The sequence below is a fragment of the Balaenoptera physalus genome (genome assembly GCF_965194825.1).
Source record: "Balaenoptera physalus genome assembly, chromosome: 20".
Taxonomy (NCBI): Eukaryota; Metazoa; Chordata; class Mammalia; order Artiodactyla; family Balaenopteridae; genus Balaenoptera; species Balaenoptera physalus.
The window spans coordinates 18,242,375-18,259,392 of record NC_138901.1 but is presented as its reverse complement, the minus strand read 5'-3'; the positions used below and the strand labels follow the sequence as shown (position 1 = coordinate 18,259,392).

The following is a 17,018-nucleotide window of genomic DNA, read 5'->3' as shown; positions in this document are numbered from 1 at the left end:
TAAGAGCGAAGAACCAAAGGGAGGGAGGCCTCACCTCGCCAGGGTAGAGGGCTGCTGTGCTCTGTGCCCTGTGGACGTGGGGAGTCGGGGGGGGGAGAGGGCAGCAGGTAGAAGGAAGCAAGGACTCCAGGACCACGCAGAGCCAGGGCAGCTGGCAGAGATGGCACTGAGACCAAGCCCGGCATCTTTGACTGTCCCCGGGCCCCCATCCCACTCCTGAGATGGCTTGTGAATCTCTTCACCCCACCTAATTCTGTCCTGCAAGACCACCCAGTGTGGGCGGAGTGGTATCTCTGCCATCAAAGAGGCCCCAGTCTGAGGGAGGAGACAAGCGCCTTGCCCTGAGGGAGCTTCTGATCCAAAGAGGTAGACAGGGGCCCTCCCCTAGTGCCCCCCAAAGAGGAGGCACAGGCCCTGCCCAGTCTGAAGGGGAGACAAGGCTCTGTCCTAGGCGAACCCCTAGTCTGATGGGGGAAACAGGGGCCCTGCTCTGGGGTGTCCCTAGTCTAAGGGGGGAGACAAAGGCTCCCAATCGGAGGGAGGAGGCCTGGGCCCTGCCCTGCGATGTGCCCAGATTGAGGGAAGGGGCCCTGCCCTGCAGGGGCTCCCAGTCTGAGCAAGAGGACAGAAGCAGCAGGACAGAGTCAGCCTGTGGATGGGTGAGAAGTGAGAGCTGGCAGAGGAAGCATCTGGCTGGGGCAGTGCCCGCCCTATCCCCCGGGAGCCCAACACCCTCTCTCTCTCAAATTCTCTCTCCCTGGGGAAAGCCCCAGAAGCTCTGCTGGGAGCAGCCAAGACCCAGGCAGGTGAGCTCTCCCTCCCCTAGCCCTGACGAGGTCCTTTAATTGATTCCGACTCGTTTACCAAGTGGCCTTTGGTGGGTTTTAAATCTGCGCAAATTCGTTCGTGTTTCTCTGCCTGCATGAAGCTGTGACTGGCAGTGCCCTGCACCCTCCCCTGCCTCCTGGCTCCCTCCGGGACTCTGTCGTCTCCACCGCACTCCCCAGCTGGGTCTAGATGCCCAGCTTCCCTGGGGGCTGGGGGGTAGCAGGGCTCCCTGGACGTGGGGGCAGAAGAGTCCAGGGGGGTCACAGGCCACAGTCCTCCTCCCCCTCTGCCCCCCCAGCCCGGGGAGGGCAGTCCACACGGTGATGTGTTAACTCCCTCCGCCTCCCTGATCCCCAGTTTCCCTGCTGTACTGCCAGGAGAATCGACCCACCCCAGGCCGTCCTCCACGGTGGCTCTGTAGATCAGTGCTGGGGGGTGGGGAGGGGGCATGAGTGTCACCAGCCAAGGACTATCCTGCCTCTGATGCCCTCTCGCCTTGCCCACCTTCCCCTACCACTGCGCTGCCCAGGTAGTGGTCCATCGTGGGGATGGGCTCCACCTGGCCTCTTCCCACTTCTGTGTCCTCCCTCTCACACCTCAGGGACAGAGGGAGCTGCCTTCCCTGGGGACCCAGTGATGACAGCTTGCCTGGCCTTGCCCCTGTGCTCCCAGGTTCCAGGGAGTCACCTTTCTTGACTAACCGTCACCCCCATGCTTTCAAGTCATTTCCCTTTCCTCCCAGGCCTCCCTTCCATGGGATCCCCTCTCCCTTATTCTCTGTCATCCCTCCCGGACCAGACAGGCTCTCCTGAGGAGGCCTGACCTTCAGGGCAGTGGGGCTGGGCTGGGGGGGATGGGGAAACACGGGGGCAGGTATGGAGGCTCATGCCAGGAGCTGGACTTGAAGCCCTGTCCGTAAGCCTCAGTGCAGCCGCCACCTCCGCTCCAATCGCCCTTCCTCCCACTGCCCACCTCCACCTCTGAGGCTCTGCTTGGAGTGACAGGGAGACTCAACAGGGTGCTGGGTATTAGCAATTTGGGGGGATATTACACAGGAATGTTTACAGAAAGGCAATTGCCCGGAAAATGATTTTGGTTGCTGTGGTATGGGGCGGAAAAGATGGTTTTGCAAAACCGACACAGACGGGCTTCTGCTCCAAGGACCCACGGACAGACAGCGGACTGAGGGCCATGGGCACACAGGGCGCCCAGAGCCAGGGGCGCCCAAAGACCGCGGGGCCAGCTACTTCACGGGGGGAGGTAGGGGCGAAGGGATGATCCCTTCACCTCATTCAAGTTCCTGGAGCCTCTGCCGAGCTTGACCTTTGTCCTCTGGCCTCTGACCTCCCAGCACAGTGCACTTCCTGACTGCAGCAGCCGCCCAGCAGGATGGACTTGTCAGGCACAGTCGATGGTGGCAGTCGCCTTGGGGCTCCTCCTGGGTGACTTGGGCTCCTCTTGCTTTGGCTGCAGACGGTGGGACTGGGGGAGCCTTGCACGGCATGTGTTCAAGTGTGTGTGTGTGTATCTGTGGGCAAGGCACTTTGGGTGTGAACCAGGCCCTCCACTTTTCCAGCAATCTCCATGCATCCCTCCCCTTGCCCTGCCTGCGGACCGCTCTGGGATCTAGCCCCAGGGTCCTCTGTACTCCCTGAGTTGGTGCTCAACCACCACCCCTGCCCAGGCAATGGATGGGGGCGCACCTGTGAGGTCTCTCAGGTCCCTTGTCCAGCCTCCCCGTCTCTGGAGAGAGGGAGCCAGGGTCCTGAACTCCGGGTCCTCATAGCAGGCACCCCCGTGAGAGCCCTCTCTTCTCTGTAGCTCGTAGCTTTGTTCTCCCCTCTACTTCCTCCCCTTCCTCTCTCTTCTTCCCTCTCCCTCCCCCTCTCCTCTTCTCCACTCTCTCTTCCTCTGAAGATGATGTCATGGGTGGATGTTGCCCAGTGACAGCCAGAGGACAGAGTCGCTGGTGACATCTGGGGTAAAGACGCCAGGTGGGGAGGGGCTGGATGGCTTATGAGAGAGTGTCACTGAATCCTTGGGATCTTAATTCTCATCTTGAGTTACAGTGATCTCATGTAAAAGAATGCAGTGAGGATAAAAATAAATTGGGCTCATAAATAAACGTGGAATTTGGAGTTGGTGGAACAAATAACAATGTCGCTCTCTTCCCAAGCACCTGCGCCTTTATCCGCAGCCGGCCACTGGGGGGCGCCCACTGCTCCCTGGTCATCCCAGCCTCTGGCGGGTTCACTTACTGGCTGCCCAGGCCCAAAAGGTTGAGTTGAGGGTGACCAGAGGCCCCCTTTCCCACCTTCCTTTTCCCTCATTCTGAGCTGGATTTCATCAGTCCTGGGCATCTTCCCTGCAGCTTGAATCTCTGACTAGAAAATTATAGTTGGCCTTGCACACTGAGGATACTTGGGGAGTTGGCAAACCCTCCAGGCCCAACTTATCTCTCTGAATCCCCCAAGCCCCCATCCATCAGGGACCTTCAGTCCCAGCGCCCCTTCCAGCAGTGTACCCCCGCTCTGCTTTCCCCTCCAGGGTCTCCCCACTTTTCCCCTGCCCTCAGAGCCCCCTGCCCCTGCCCCTCCACCACAGAGTCTTCCAATTCCCATGTCCCTGCCCCCGTAGAACCCAGTCCTGCTTACCTCCTCAAGGCCTCCCTGTCCTATCCGCCCCCCATCCCCCACCCCCCACAAGACCCCCACCCCTCACCAGCCCCTTACTGGTAAACAGCAAGCATCGATCTGCTCAGGACCACTGCTACCCAGAGCCTACTGCTTGCTAGATTGGAATCGATCTCCTGGGCTTCTCACTGGGCTGCTCAGTCTGGGGAGGGTCAGGGTCACTCAAGACCTTAGTGGTGGCTGGAGCAGGAGCAGGAGTAATGGGAAGGCTGTCCTGCTGTCACGACAGCCCATGTGCCAGGCGTGTCTTTCATTCAAAGCAGTGTGCTTTCTCCTCATTATCTTGCCAGCTTCTCACCCAGTGCCCAGAAGCAGGGTTTAGAGGTGGACGTCCCCATTTTACAGATTAGTACCCTCAGGCTCCAAGAGGGAAGAGGCTTTTTGGTCGAATGGGTAACTAAAGGAATGGCGAACCCAGGGCCCCTCAGGGAAGGAGCTGACTCTAAACCCAGGGTGTCTCTGGCCTGTGTTTTTTTTCTCCCAATGTTCTGACTTCAAGTGCCCAGGGCTGGCTCAGATAAATTCATGCCTGAGCCCTCAGAGCCCCCAAGGGCCTCTTGCTCCCAAGGGCAACAGGATGGGCCCCCCAACCCAAAATCCCAGGCCAGCTGTCCCAGTCCACTGGGGCCCCAGAGAGGAGAGAAATCTGCACAGAACAGGGAGCTAGGACTCATGGGTTACGCAGGCAACGCAGGAAACTCACCTCTTTCCCTGAGCCTAGTTTCTCTGTTAAACGAAGCCAAAGATCTTGAAGGTTCTTAAACAGATTCTAAAGCTTTTCAAATCAAAGCCCCACCTCCCCTCGGAGATAGCCGATTGTCTCTCCTACCCACTCCTGTCTCTCTGCCACCCGCCCCTAGAATCCAGCTCCTGCCTCACCCATGACCCCGCCCTCTGCCCGTGCCCAGGCACCTGAGGGGTGAGCCCCTGACTTGGAGGAGGCAGGGAGGAGTTGGACCTCGCTCCACTCTCTGCTCGGGCCTGCTCAGCAGCTCTCTCCCCACCGCTGCTGCCCACCTTTGTGAGATTTATGGGGCTGTAGTCATCCAGTGTCTGGAGCCTCCGCCTCCCCGCTGCCCGCTCTAGCAGCCGGGACCCCTCCCTGCCAGACCTGCCTCGCCCCTTAATCGACCTGGGAGAGCCTGGGTGACCCCAGACCTCCCCACAGTGCCTGCTTCTCTCAGGCTGGCATACTGCTTGCCCCACTCCGGATGCACTGAGGCTCCGCCGCACCCCGCCCCAGGAGCCAGGGAAGGAAGTGCTGGCATGGAGGGTGCCAGTGGGCATGAGCATCTCTTCTGGGTCCAGGAGGGTGGAAGGGCAGGAGGGCAGATGTGAATTGGAGACCTTTCCCAGTGCACCTATATGTGTCCAGAGCCCTAGGAGGCACGGCGAGCCTGGCTGGCACTGGGGAGGGCCCTCTGGCTCAGGCAGGGCTCATGCTGGGCTCTAGAGCTGGGCTTCCAGCAGCCAGGCCTTGGGCAGAGTCCGCCCCAGCCTAGGCAAAGGGAGGACTACGGAGTGTCCAGGGCACTCGGCCAGGGAGGGTCTCCTCCTGCTCAGTTGTGCCCCATGAGGTTGCAGACCTCCAGCAGGTGGTGAGGGTGAGTGGAAGAGAGAGTTTAAGGGTCATGGGAGGCAGCCCCCTGACTCCGGTTGGGGCTATTTCTCCTGCGCCCAGAGCAACCCCTATTCCAGCTCTTCTTCTTCTGGACGATGATGAGGTCAGTCCCTTTCGGCCATATTCACTGGCCACCGTGGGTTACCACCAGCTCCTCAAGGGCAAGGACTGGGTCCCCAATGAGATGGCCCGAGGGTTCCCAGCCTCAGTCGGGGGCCAGCTTCAGGAATTTCCTCCCTACCAGGGAACCTTCTCACCGTCTTAACTCAATATGTTAACTCACTTTGAACTTAATAAATTTACTTTAAAGGAAACCTTATCTCACTACCATCCCAAGGAACAGTACCCATGAAATCAGTGGTTGGACCTTCTTGGTTTTTTTTTTTAATCCTTGAAAATAAAGGTATAACTATTAAGCTATGAAACAATATTCCTCCCCCAGTCATCTCTTGGGTATCTGGACCTCACTTTGGGGAGCACAACAGAGGGTTGTGACTGTGGTGAGAGGGACAGTTGCCTGCGGGAGGGAGGAGGGAGGGACCCCAGACTCAGCGCCAGCGTGAGGAGACAGCAGGCAAACAAGGAGGTGGTACCATTTTTCCATCAATAAACAATTGTCGTCTGGCCAGGAAGGTGTGGTGGGAGGGGGTGAGGCAAACCTAATAAATGTTGGGGTCCAATCTGGCCTCTACCACTGACTGTGGCTTTGGGTGTGTCACTGGCCTTCTCTGACCTGGGTGGCCCCATCTCTGAAATGGGGCCACAGTAATACGCCCCCTCCCGCACCCCCCACCACACACAGGAGGTTTGAAGGCTGTGGTAACGGCAATCAGTCAGGCCCTTGGAAGCTTTGGAGCTCTGTGTCCACGGAAGCCATTCTTCCCTTGGCTTTGGTGGGCGGTGCTGGGTCATCGAGGGGTCAGTCCCCGAGATCGACATGCCTCTGCCATAGCCCAGGGAGGGGTGTGTGAGTGTGTTGGGCGATGGGTGGCTTTTCCTAGAACGTGGCTGAAACTCCTCTTTCCTCCTGTGGTGGACGGGAGGCGACTGAGGCCTGGCAGTGGGCCTGACGAACAGTGGATGTGTGGAGGGAGGGGGCTGACGGGGGCTGGGCTGGATGGAACGTGGTTGGGTCACAGAATCCTCAGCCCCTCCTCTTTTGCCCCAGTCGGCCCTGTGAGTTAGCCCCTGCATCAGGGTGCCTGTGTCCGCTACAGTGCTTGATGCCCCCCAGAGCTAGGCTACACTTAGGGGTGCTGCTTTGAGGCTAGCGGATTGTGAGGCTGGGGCTATGCTGGGGAGACCAAGTTTGTCTCTCAAGGGGGGTGACTTCTGGAGATGAGGGAGGGCAAATCTGTTTTACGACCAGGAATATGACTCAGGTAAGCCCCAGCAATTCCTCCCACCCCTGGTGTGGGTGACACTCTGGAACCGCTGTCCCTGCTGGGCTTTGGGAAGGTCAGCGTTGAGGCTGGAGGGTAGGAGACAGCAGAGCTGGGCCTGGGGAGGCCAAGGGCTCAAGGCTGATGAGCATGTGGGGATGGGCTTCAGAGTTCCGCATGGAGACCTCAACCCCCGGCCTTCTCTTTTTTTTGCTTCCGTACTGTACTTTGTCCCCTGTGCGTCCCTTATAGGTCTTGAACTTGTTTGTGTGTGTTTTGGGAAGGGAGCCTGAAGAAAGGGAGGGGGGAGGGGAGGGTCCCGGGAAGAAAGCTTGAGCTGTTCTGTCTGCTTTCTTTGAGTTTGTCCCCAGTCCATCTCTCACTGTCCTCTCTGTGCCCAGCCTCTCCTGTCTGTCTGTCTGTCTGTCTGTCTGTCTATCTCTGGGGAGGGAAGGGAAAGGGGCTCCCATGTCCCAGGCCCTGGACCTCCATCTTCTTGGGAATCCTGAGTGTGATCTTTGCCCTCATTTCCCCCCTGTTTCCTAGTTCTGACCCTTTTCCAAGCCAGCCCCCAGCCTAAAGACAAGTGTGTCCTGACATGCTAGTCTGAGGGAGGAAGCTAGCCCCTGCCCCACTCCTTAGAAGATGCTCTTGAAAGAAAGACAGTGCAGGCTCCTTTCCACAGCTTTCAGGAAGCGTCTAAAAGGAGACTCCCCTTCCCTCCCCTGTTCAGCCCAGCATAAGGAAGGAGGAAGGGGCTGTGCGGCTAGAGGGGTGTCCAGGACCCCTGCTTCCAAGCCCTCCTTGGCCTCAAAGGACAGCACATCAACCACCGTCCTTACCCTCCAAACCCACCGGCAGAGGGCAGGAAGCTGGACACTGCCCTCGCTCCCCACCCTCCTGGGAGCCACCCCTTCTGCCTCTTCTGTTCCTAGCGGGGGGCAGGCAGCCCCTGCCTCACCCCAGGTGCCTCGTGCCACCCCCCCCTTAGGCCAACCCCTCCTCGCAGTGATCCCAGTGGGAGATGGGCAGTCCCAGGCCGGGCACACGGTGACCCTGCCGTCCCCCCTCTCCCCCCCTTGCAGATCCGGAGCGGAGCAGCCCCCCCATGCTCTCTGCAGACGATGCCGAGTACCCTCGGGAGTACCGGACCCTGGGGGGCGGGGGCGGGGGCGGGGGCAGCGGGGGCCGGCGCTTCTCCAACGTGGGGCTGGTGCACACGTCGGAGCGGCGGCACACGGTGATCGCGGCGCAGAGCCTGGAGGCGCTCAGCGGGCTCCAGAAGGCCGATGCTGACCGCAAGCGCGACGCCTTCATGGACCACCTGAAGAGCAAGTACCCCCAGCACGCCCTAGCCCTGCGGAGTCAGCAGGACAGGATGCGGGAGCAGGTGAGCGGGGCCGGGCTGGGGAGGGGTGTGACTTGTGCTCCCCTGTCCCCAGGCTCACCCTGATTCTGAGAGGCGTCTGGGGAGGGAAAGCGGATGCCCTGTTGCTGCGGTTGGCCTTTTCTGGAGCCTGGGGAGGAAGGCGGTGGGGGCTCAGCACCCAGACCTCTGCCTGCAGCCCTGGAATTTGGAGCATGGGACTGGACAGAGAGAGCCCAGCCTCTAATCAGGCCGTTGGACTGAGCAGAGGAAGGCTGTCCTGGAGAGACAAGAGCGTGGTGGGGAGGGAGGGGGAACAGCCTCGTCGTGGACTGAGTGTTCTGAGTCTGAGGGTCCATCCAGCGGTGGAGTTGAGACCTTGGGGTCGGCACCTCTGTGATATGGCCCCTAAGGGAAGGTCAGGCCTTGGGAACTTCAGAAGACTGGGTCTCCTGTGCCCCAGCCCTGCAAGAACAGAGCCCAGAATTCCTGGGGCCTTTTACCTCCTCCCCCACCCCGTTCCTTCCCCCCAAGACTCGCTGTGTGACTTTGAGCTAGAGGACTCCTCTCTCTGTGCCTTGGTTTCTCTCCTGTCATCAGTAGGGCTTAGACGGGAGTCAGGGCTCCTGCCTCTGGTCCAGGACCTGTCTCCTTCTTTACGGAGTGCGAAGCTTCCTTTGTAAAGCTCTCCCAGATCCTTGGGTTCCTGGATGCATCTCTGCATCCAAGTATGCCCTTCTTGTTCGTAGGAAAGTTCTTTCTTGGGATTGGCCTTCTACTTACAGTCCCACCTTGGTAGGGGCCTTGACAGCTGCAGCACGTTGGCTGTTGAGACCCAGGCATTGTCCACTCTGGGAGAAAGGGCTGAGGGGAGGGTGGTTCATCCCACCAGCATCCTTTCAATCAAGCCTTGGGGTATCCGTCCCTGCTCTCGCACCTGTCTGGCTCTGTCCCCCTTTCCAAGTACTGCTGGGTGTGGCTGGGGAGGGGGGAGAGTGTGCCCATCCCCATCCTCACTGTAGGGAACAAGGACACATTGGTGCATTTCTGGTACCTTATCTGCCCCTGATGTCACCTCCAGTTCTGTCCAGCCTTTATCTTTTCTCAGCTCTGGAGTCCTCCCGGGAGCAGAGTTCCAACTAAAATAAGGGAGAGTTGCAGAAGGAGATCTGGCCCTCCCCTTCAGGGGTCCCTCTCAGTGGATTCCTTCTCTGTGCTCTGGCTTAGGGGGAGGGGACAGGGACCTTTGTGATCTAGATGGGGTGAAAGGATGGTTAAACTTAAGTATAAGGGGCACAGTCAGTTGGAAGAGGGTTTGGAGTAGGGGAGATCAGGTGGCTCGGCCTGGTCAGGGAAGGCTTCCTGGAGGAGGAGTTACCTAAACTAGGCTTAGAAGGATGGAAAGGGTCTGAATAGTCATAGAGGGGGAGAACGCTGTTTTAGGAGGTAGGGAGATGGGAGGTGAGCATAGGTCTGTGTTGGTTTGAGGACTGGCATAGAGGTCCAACTGGCTGATGCAGAGGGCTCGGGGTGGGAGGCAGTGAGAGGTGTGGGGGCCAGATGGTGGTGACTAGGGGGGCCGTGGCTGTTTCTGGATGGTGAATAGGAGGGGACAAGAGGGAGTGGCTGGCAGCAGGGAAAGGAGAGGAGGAAGAGAGTGTGTCAGGGATGATGAAGGGAAAGTGATGGGGTGGGGGTGGGGTTGGAGGGAAGATGAACAAGGCTTGTTTCCTGCCTGGATCCAGGAGGCAAAGACAGAAAAACCTGGGTGACAGGGACATGTTGGTGCCTTGGGGGGAAATAAGAGGGATGGGAGGGAAACGTTTGGGGGAGTGGGGGACAGGAATAGGGGAGATGAGTTTGAGGAGGGGGTAGGGGTTTCCCGCAGAAGTCTGTTAGGCACTGAATATACAACTCAAGACTCTGAAGGGACCACAGCTTCAGAAGGGAGGTTAGGCACGATATGGGCAGAAATGGTAGTGGGACCCAGGGTAAGCCTGGTCACCAAGGCAGAATGGAGTCTGAGAAGGGAGAGGGCCCTTGACAGCTGTGGGGGGGGAACCAGAAATGTCCTGCATCCCTGAAGAAGAGGATAAAGGCCCAGCAGGAGGGCCCCCTGCACTTCTAAAGTCTGGAGGGATGGGAGAGAGACACAGCCATTGGGACCAGCCAGGATCTGTGGGTCTGGAGGGTATCAAGAGCTCCTTTCTCGTGCTGTGGTGAGGTAACGGCCAGTGTCAGGGGTTGAGGAGGTTGGAGGTGGTGAGGGAACAGGACCCCTGGGCTGCAGATCTGTCTGGGGAGGTTTGGCCAGAAAAACATGAAGACAGCCGGGATGGCGGCCTCAAGGGGCAGCAGGCCTGTAAGAGAGCACGTGGGCATGTTTGAGGGCCTCCTATGTGTCTGGCACATTCACTGGCACAGAGTAGGTGCTCAGTAAATGAATCAAAGCACGGCCACTCACTCACAAATTCATTCCTTTATTCATTCACTCATTCATTTCCTGCCTTGGGGAGTAAGTGGATAGGATCTACGGCTGTTTCACTTACGTTGAACGCTCGGTGCCTAAGTCTAGCGCTGGCTCAGTACGTTAGTGGGGTGACCTAATGAGAGACGGATGACTTTGAGGTTGCTGAGGGCCTGGAGGAATCAGGAGGGGATGGGTTTCGAGCCTTAGGTGTGGTGTGGGAGAAGAAAGTCACCTCCGTGAGATGGCGGGGAGGAAAGCGGTGCTGTCAGGACAGAGGCACACTGGGGTGAGGCCCCCTGCGGAATGGTTCCCGAGTCTGTGGGGTAGGAGGTGACAGCTTCAGCGAGGGGGGAGTGAAGAGCTGGAAGAAGGGACAGGTGAGGGGCAGCCCCCTTGCAGAGTGTCCAGAGAGGCAGTCAAGAATTGAAGACAAGGACTTCAGGAGTATCCGTTGGGGAAGGCCTTGCCCTGGGCTCAAAGAGCCCCCAGCCTGACTGGAGAGAAAGACCCGGCAACAGGCCCAGGGCCCTGCATAGAGACCCAGCCTCGTAAGGGACTAGCCAGTGTCACAGGGTCCCCCTGCGGGGTGAGCTCTGTGCCAGACTTGCCCCAGGAATGCCCTCCCCCCCCCGTCACAGTCCCCCAGCGGCTCCTGCCCGCTCCCCCTAATGGGGTGTCCCCCGCTTCGCACACACAGGTTGGCGGCTGGACCGTGGACCCCGTGTGCCTCCTCAGCTCCCTCTGCTCCCACCTCCATGGCGACTCCGCCCCCTCCGGGGCTGGCCAGCCGGCCCAGGTGAGTCACCCGCCTCCCCCCCACCCCCCAAACCCATGGCAGACTTGGGCTTTGGGGAGGATATTTTTTGGAGGGGGGATATCCAGGATTTTAATTTTGCATCCCTTTCTCTTATGTAGGAGCCCGCATTTTCAGGAGACTCCTCTGCCCCGTACTCTCCCCGTGATAGGCTAATTCCTACCGCTACCTCCCCAAACCTGTGCCAAAGTTTGGCTTTGGGGAGGGAATTTTTTTGAGGGGGAATAGTCAGGTTAGTCTCTCCTTAAACAGGGGTACCTCTCCCCTCACCCCACTGGTTTTCAGGAATCTCTTGTGCCCTGTACCCAATTCCCACCCCCACTGTGGATCATCTCGTGCCTCTATCCCCACCCTATCCTCCATCTCTGAGCAGACCCAACCTTCCCCTGATGTCTCACCAGCAGGAAGTTCTTCATGATATCTCTCTCCCACACTTCTTGCTATGTCCACTGCTTAGTTTCAAAATGTGAAGAGGACCTTGGCCTCTAGCCATTTGTTCTGAACTGATTTCCTGATTCTTCATATTGCCTCAGTTTCCCTGATGGGAAGATGGGACAGGGGCACCCTGGGACAGGATCCTAAGGGCTCAGGCTCCCAGCTCAGGCCTGGACATTGCTGTGGGAGAAAAACAGTCATCTGAAGCCCCAGAGGGGAGGAGGGGCCAGGGAGTCAGAGTTACAGCAGGTCAGGGGCAGCCCTGAGGGGGCCTTGACTTGAGGGTGGCAGAGGAGGTGTAGTGGCAGAGAATCCAATGAGTCGCATGGGTGCCATCTTCTCTTCCTTGCATACCCTGCTCCCCCTGGAGAGGGGCAGCAAGCCTTGACTTTTTCAAGAAGAATTAGGAGAAGGAAAAACGTGACAGCCTAGGAAAAAACAAGGCTCCAGAGCACGGTACTTTTAGCTGTCTGTAACTCAAGTCTAGCAAGAGATTGGCATGCTTGGCATCACTCACAGGGCACCCAGCCCCACTTCCTTTCCCAGCTCTTGGCCCTGTACTGACTGAATTTAGGGAACATAGATGTGTCTGCGCCCAAGGCTAGATGGCAAGTGGGATGGACTCATCTTGAGTGGCCACATGTGTGGTGGAGGTCAAAGTGGGGCTAGGACAGGTATGGTGAGAGGCAGAGGACGGTGCGCTCCCTGGATAGAGCAGATGGAGCGTCTTGAGTTGGGGTGATGGAGGGAAGTGAGGCTGGACTTGGTGAGCTCTGATGTCCCAGGTTATGGGGTCCCAGGCCTGTCCACATCTGGAATCTACTCTGATGGAGGAAAGAGGAGAGCTTGAAGGGACCTTCACCCCAGGGCTTTGAAGTACAGAGAAAAGTGGCTGTGCCCAGGATCTTGTCATCACTTTATACTTAGTGCTTATCACACTTCCCATTCCCCACGGCTGGGTACGAGGCTCCTTTTTGTAAAGTGCAGGACCAGAGACGTTCAGCAAATGCCAGAGTCACACAGCAGAGCAGGATCAGAGGCCACGGAGGAAATTTAGGCATCCTAGGCCTCCCAGACTTGGCTGGGAATTGAGTCATGGGAGAGCTAGAACTGAAACGGTGCACAGCCGAGAGAGACCCCGGTAGGGAGAGACTGTAAGCTCAGAGAGTGGCGGGTCGGGAGGCAGGCCACTCTCCTTCCCCCCGACACACACACAACCTAGGCCAGACCGTTGGGGGTTGGGGCCTAAAGAAGACCCTGAGAGGGGACCGGAGGCCAGACTCCAAGACACAGCCCTTCCCCCACTTCCACTAGGCTGTCTAACCTCCCTCCCTCCTGCTGCAACCCGAGTCCCGGGCGGCGGGCCGGCGTATCGGGTGACCGCGGCGACGCAGCCACCAGCCTCCGCCGTTCCTTGGCGGGGCTGCGCCGGCGGGGCCGCGCCGGGGAGGGGGCCAGAGAGAGGATGTGCACGGCGGCGCGCCGTGCCGCGCCAGGTGGAGTCGCGGTTACCGGGGCGACCGGGGCCCGGGCCGGCTCGGCGGCGGCGGCGCCTCTCTCATTGCAGCAAAGGGCACCGGCGGCGGCGGCGGCTGCGGGGGCTGCGGAGGCGGCCGGGGGAGGGGAGAGCCCGGGCGGGTGGGAGTAGGGGGCTGCCCTCCCTCCCCCGCCCGACGCGCGACCTGGGGCTGAGAACCCCGCGTATACACCTGTGGCCGCAGGTAAGGGGGAGCGGCTGCGGGGGCCGGGGTAGCCGCCTCGGGTTCCGCGGGGCGGCGGCACGGAGATGGGGGGCCCTTCCCACGACTCCGAGGGGCGGTCTGGGGGTGGGGGGCTCGCAGGCCGTTGCGGTTCCGGATCCCTGAGAAACGCCCCCTCCCCTCCCCCATCTCGTTCTCAGCCTTCCGCAGGGGACCGGCCCCCACCCCGAAATGCGGCTGGCGCCCCCTCCCCCAGCCTCAGAAAGTCATGACCTTTCCGGGGTGCGCCCTTGCCCCCCGCTCAGCGCGGGTCCCGCAGCAACCCCCCTCCCCAACACACACACTCTGCATTGGGAAGGGGTAGGAGGTGACCCTGTCGACGGGCACACAGGGGAGAGGGCCGGGAGTAGTGCACGTGCGTCGCGGTGGGAGGCTGGCGCCCTCGGGGGGCGTTAAGGAGCCCCAGCCTGGCGGGGGCAAGGGAGGGGGGAGGCGAATGTTTACGTGGACGCGTGTTCACAGGAGTTGAAAGGTGGGTGTGTGCGCCGGTGCACGCACAGCCAGGGGACTAGAGCGAGGGTGCGACCCATAGGTTGCCCTCCCTCTCCGAAGGATGCGTCCTCGTCGTCGGGGCTCGAGGTCAGGGAGGGGTCACGCACTCACCTAGCCTACAGAGGACGTCTGCCCAGGGGAGGGGAGAGACCTCAGCTGGCTGGGCTAAGGCTCCCAGGGGACACGGCCCCGCCCTCCCAGCGCACTGTGTGGGGGAGAAAGGACCAGCTGCAGGGGGGAGGGAAGAACCCCACCAAGGGCGCCTAGGGTGGAGGAGGGAGGGAGTTAACTCCTTAGCCCCCAGAGGGAAGAAGCTGTTTCCTCTTCTCAACAGGGAGTTTGAGGACCCCCGGCGCTGCTTCCTTGTGTCTCCAGGAAGCTCCCCTTCTCGCATTTCTGAAAGCCTGGTCCCTACAGAGTGGATGGGTTGGTTTCCATCTTATCCTCCTAGAACACCTCTCATTTTGCCCCAGCTCCTGTAAGACTCTTCCCCACAAGTGATTACCCCAAAGGGTCTCTCCTACTCAGCCCTTTCTTTTTTTCACTGTCTCACTGTCCTCCGGGAAGGTGAGACACCCCTCTCTGAGTATGGGGGAGGGAGACAGCTTTGCCCTAATACTGGAGGTTTTCACTTGGGTTGGGGAGCCAGACCTCTCTTGGGCCCTTCCTGCCCTCTGCCCTCCTTCCGGGGGTTTCTGGTGCTGGGAGATTCCCAGGGAAAAGACATGGAAGGCTGAGCTCTACTGGGTGCCAGGAGATGGAAAGTGGTGCCAGACTAGAGTATGCAGAGATACCCCCTTCCACTTGTGGCTGGTCCTGTTTTCTTGACACTCATTCATGGCCAAATATTTGTTGAGAGCCTACTCTATACCAGGCACTGTGTGGGGCAGGGCGGGAGGAACAGACAACCAGGAAGAGGGTGAGGAGTAAAGGGTGCTGGAGATGGGAGGAGGAGAGTCCCACCTTAGCAAACAGAGGAACCCTCTGCTCTCAGTCACCCAAGGCTGTCCCATGGGTTTAACACCCTGGAAAGAGACAGAGACGGGGGATAGACGGCATCCCCAAGGACCTCTCCCTACTATGGTTTTTCCCCTCCAAGGACACTGAGTTGCCAGGAGACTCTGTGTCTCACTCCTGGTGGGGCCAACATGAAGGAGGATCATCCTTCCCACTTTCCGAGGTGACGGAGGGGCAGGATTCTGTGTACTCGACCAGCCAGCGCCCAAAGTCCCAGGACTCTGATCTCAGCCTCACTCCAAGTTCACCAAGCACAAAAACAGCATCTCTTCCATCTTTACCCTCTAGTGGGGCTTGGCTGGCCTGTTCTGTGGCACTGATGCCACCCAGCCCTCTCCCCTGGCCCCAGCTACTGATCCCTCCTTTCCAGGTCTGGCTGCCCCATGGATGTGCCCAGCGTTGCCTGAGGCAGGCCCAGGTTGAGGGCATAGCTAGTGTGGCTGTAACCAGGCCCCATCCCTGTCCCCCTCCCAGAGACATGAGGTGGGCCCCAGCTGTCTGCACATACTGAGTCCGATGTGTTGACATTTGGGGCAGGGGTGGGGGTGGGGCATCTTCTGCTTCTTTTGAATCAGGTGTTCACCTACCTGCCACGTGATGTCTGGGACATCACAGGCATGGTACAGTGACCGAGGTGGCCAGAGGCACCATGACCTGGCTAGTGGGGGGAAGGAGGGATGAGACTTTCTCTTTGTACGTGTGTGTGCTGCTTTGTGTGTCTCTGCAGTTGGTGTGCGTGTATGTGTGTACATATGTGTGAATGGGTATCCATCATGTCTCTGTTTCTGTGACTCCCTAGGGGCCGGGGGGGCCTCTGTGATTCTGCCTGTGGGAGTGTGTGTGAGCAGGTCAGTGTCCTGGGCGGGCCCGGGGTGCATGTTTTGTATGAATGGGGTTGGTCCACGTATGAATAGCTCTGTCTCTGAGTTTCTGTTTCTGGGGTTGTTTCTGACCATGGAGGGCTTTTCTCCAAGTGTTTGTGTCCCTTTGTGGGCATGTCTTTGTTGCTCTGGGTGTGTTTGTGGCCATGTCATTATTGGAGGATGTCTGTGCATCTGTACGCAGCTCTCCGTGTGGGGCCTGTTGTTGCAGGGCGCTGTGGGTGGCCTGTGTGTACACGGTGTGATGGTGATGGTGGATGAGGGACGGCGGCCTTCTCTGCAGAGCCGTCCATCACCACTGGGGCTGCAGACATGACTCTCATCATAAACCTTCCCCTGCCCTCTGCCTGGCTCTGCCCGGCCTGCCCCCCACCCCCTACCATCACATGTCCACTCCCTCTGCTCTCCTTCCCCTCCCCAAGGCCACAGGCAGCTGTGGCTACAGCCTGATACTCCAGTCCCCCACCTCCCCTCCCCTCAGCATCTGTGGGCATCCCCTGACACCCACGGGGTGGCATGTGTCCATGGGTAGTTCCAGGCACTGGCTAGGTCACAGACTTTGCTGTCCCCTTCCTCTGCCTGGCATGTGACTATTTTTTGCATCTCTTGGAGCAAATGCTGGGGGGAGAGGTGGGGACTGTGGCCCAGAGGGGATGGTCCTGGTGAGTAAACCTCTTCATCCTAGCCCTAGCCTGGCATCACCCCACCCTAAAGATCCGAAGCCTCCATCCCAGTAGGGCCCCTCTCCAACTCCTTTCTGCCACTAAAGTATTCAGGCGGCACAGGACACCCTGCCATGGTGTCCTCCCCCCATCAGGGACCCTTGGTGTCACTCTCCTCTGCCAGTGGCTCTGAGGCCTAGGGAATCTTGTCTGCTGGTGCCAGGCACCCCAGGGCCAGGCCATCTGCTGCCTCTGTCTTCCTGCTGAGGCTGGCACCGGTCAGCAGGGTGCCCTCAGCTTTGCCAAGAACCAATCCGGCCTCCGGGTCACTCCTCCCTTGTCCTTAGCCATCTGGAGGGGCCTTCTGGTCTCCAGGGAAGGCAGGGTGACTGTAGGTTATTGTTAATGAGGAGCAACCTGAGGCCCCCATTCTAGGGGAGCAAGGAGCCCTCCCCTCTCATCTGTTCAACCACAGAACGTTGCCGACACTCCCTTGCTGTCCATGGCTCCCCATCCATTGCCCAGTGCTGTGGGGTGATGGGCACCTGTCCACTTCCCCTGTAACCCAGGTGCATCATGTTACACAGGCCTCCCTGC

General features: G+C 59.3%; 1 protein-coding gene across 15 annotated transcripts in view; it reads left to right on the top strand.

Annotated features, from left to right (window-relative positions):
• The window catches only part of SRCIN1 (SRC kinase signaling inhibitor 1), a 70,160-nt gene that overhangs the window by 18,154 nt on the left and 34,988 nt on the right, over nucleotides 1-17,018 (top strand). For 13 of the 15 annotated variants that reach the window (XR_014257360.1, XR_014257361.1, XM_082440565.1 and 10 more), the window contains 2 exons: nucleotides 7,610-7,914; nucleotides 11,058-11,156. Coding sequence is in view for 13 of the 15 variants with exons in the window: in XM_082440565.1 (XP_082296691.1) it covers nucleotides 7,610-7,914; nucleotides 11,058-11,156 (404 nt within the window). In the remaining 2 variants the exon portion in view is untranslated. The remainder of the gene's footprint in view (nucleotides 1-7,609; nucleotides 7,915-11,057; nucleotides 11,157-17,018) is intronic. The other 2 variants (XM_082440568.1, XM_082440567.1) reach the window with 1 other exon arrangement.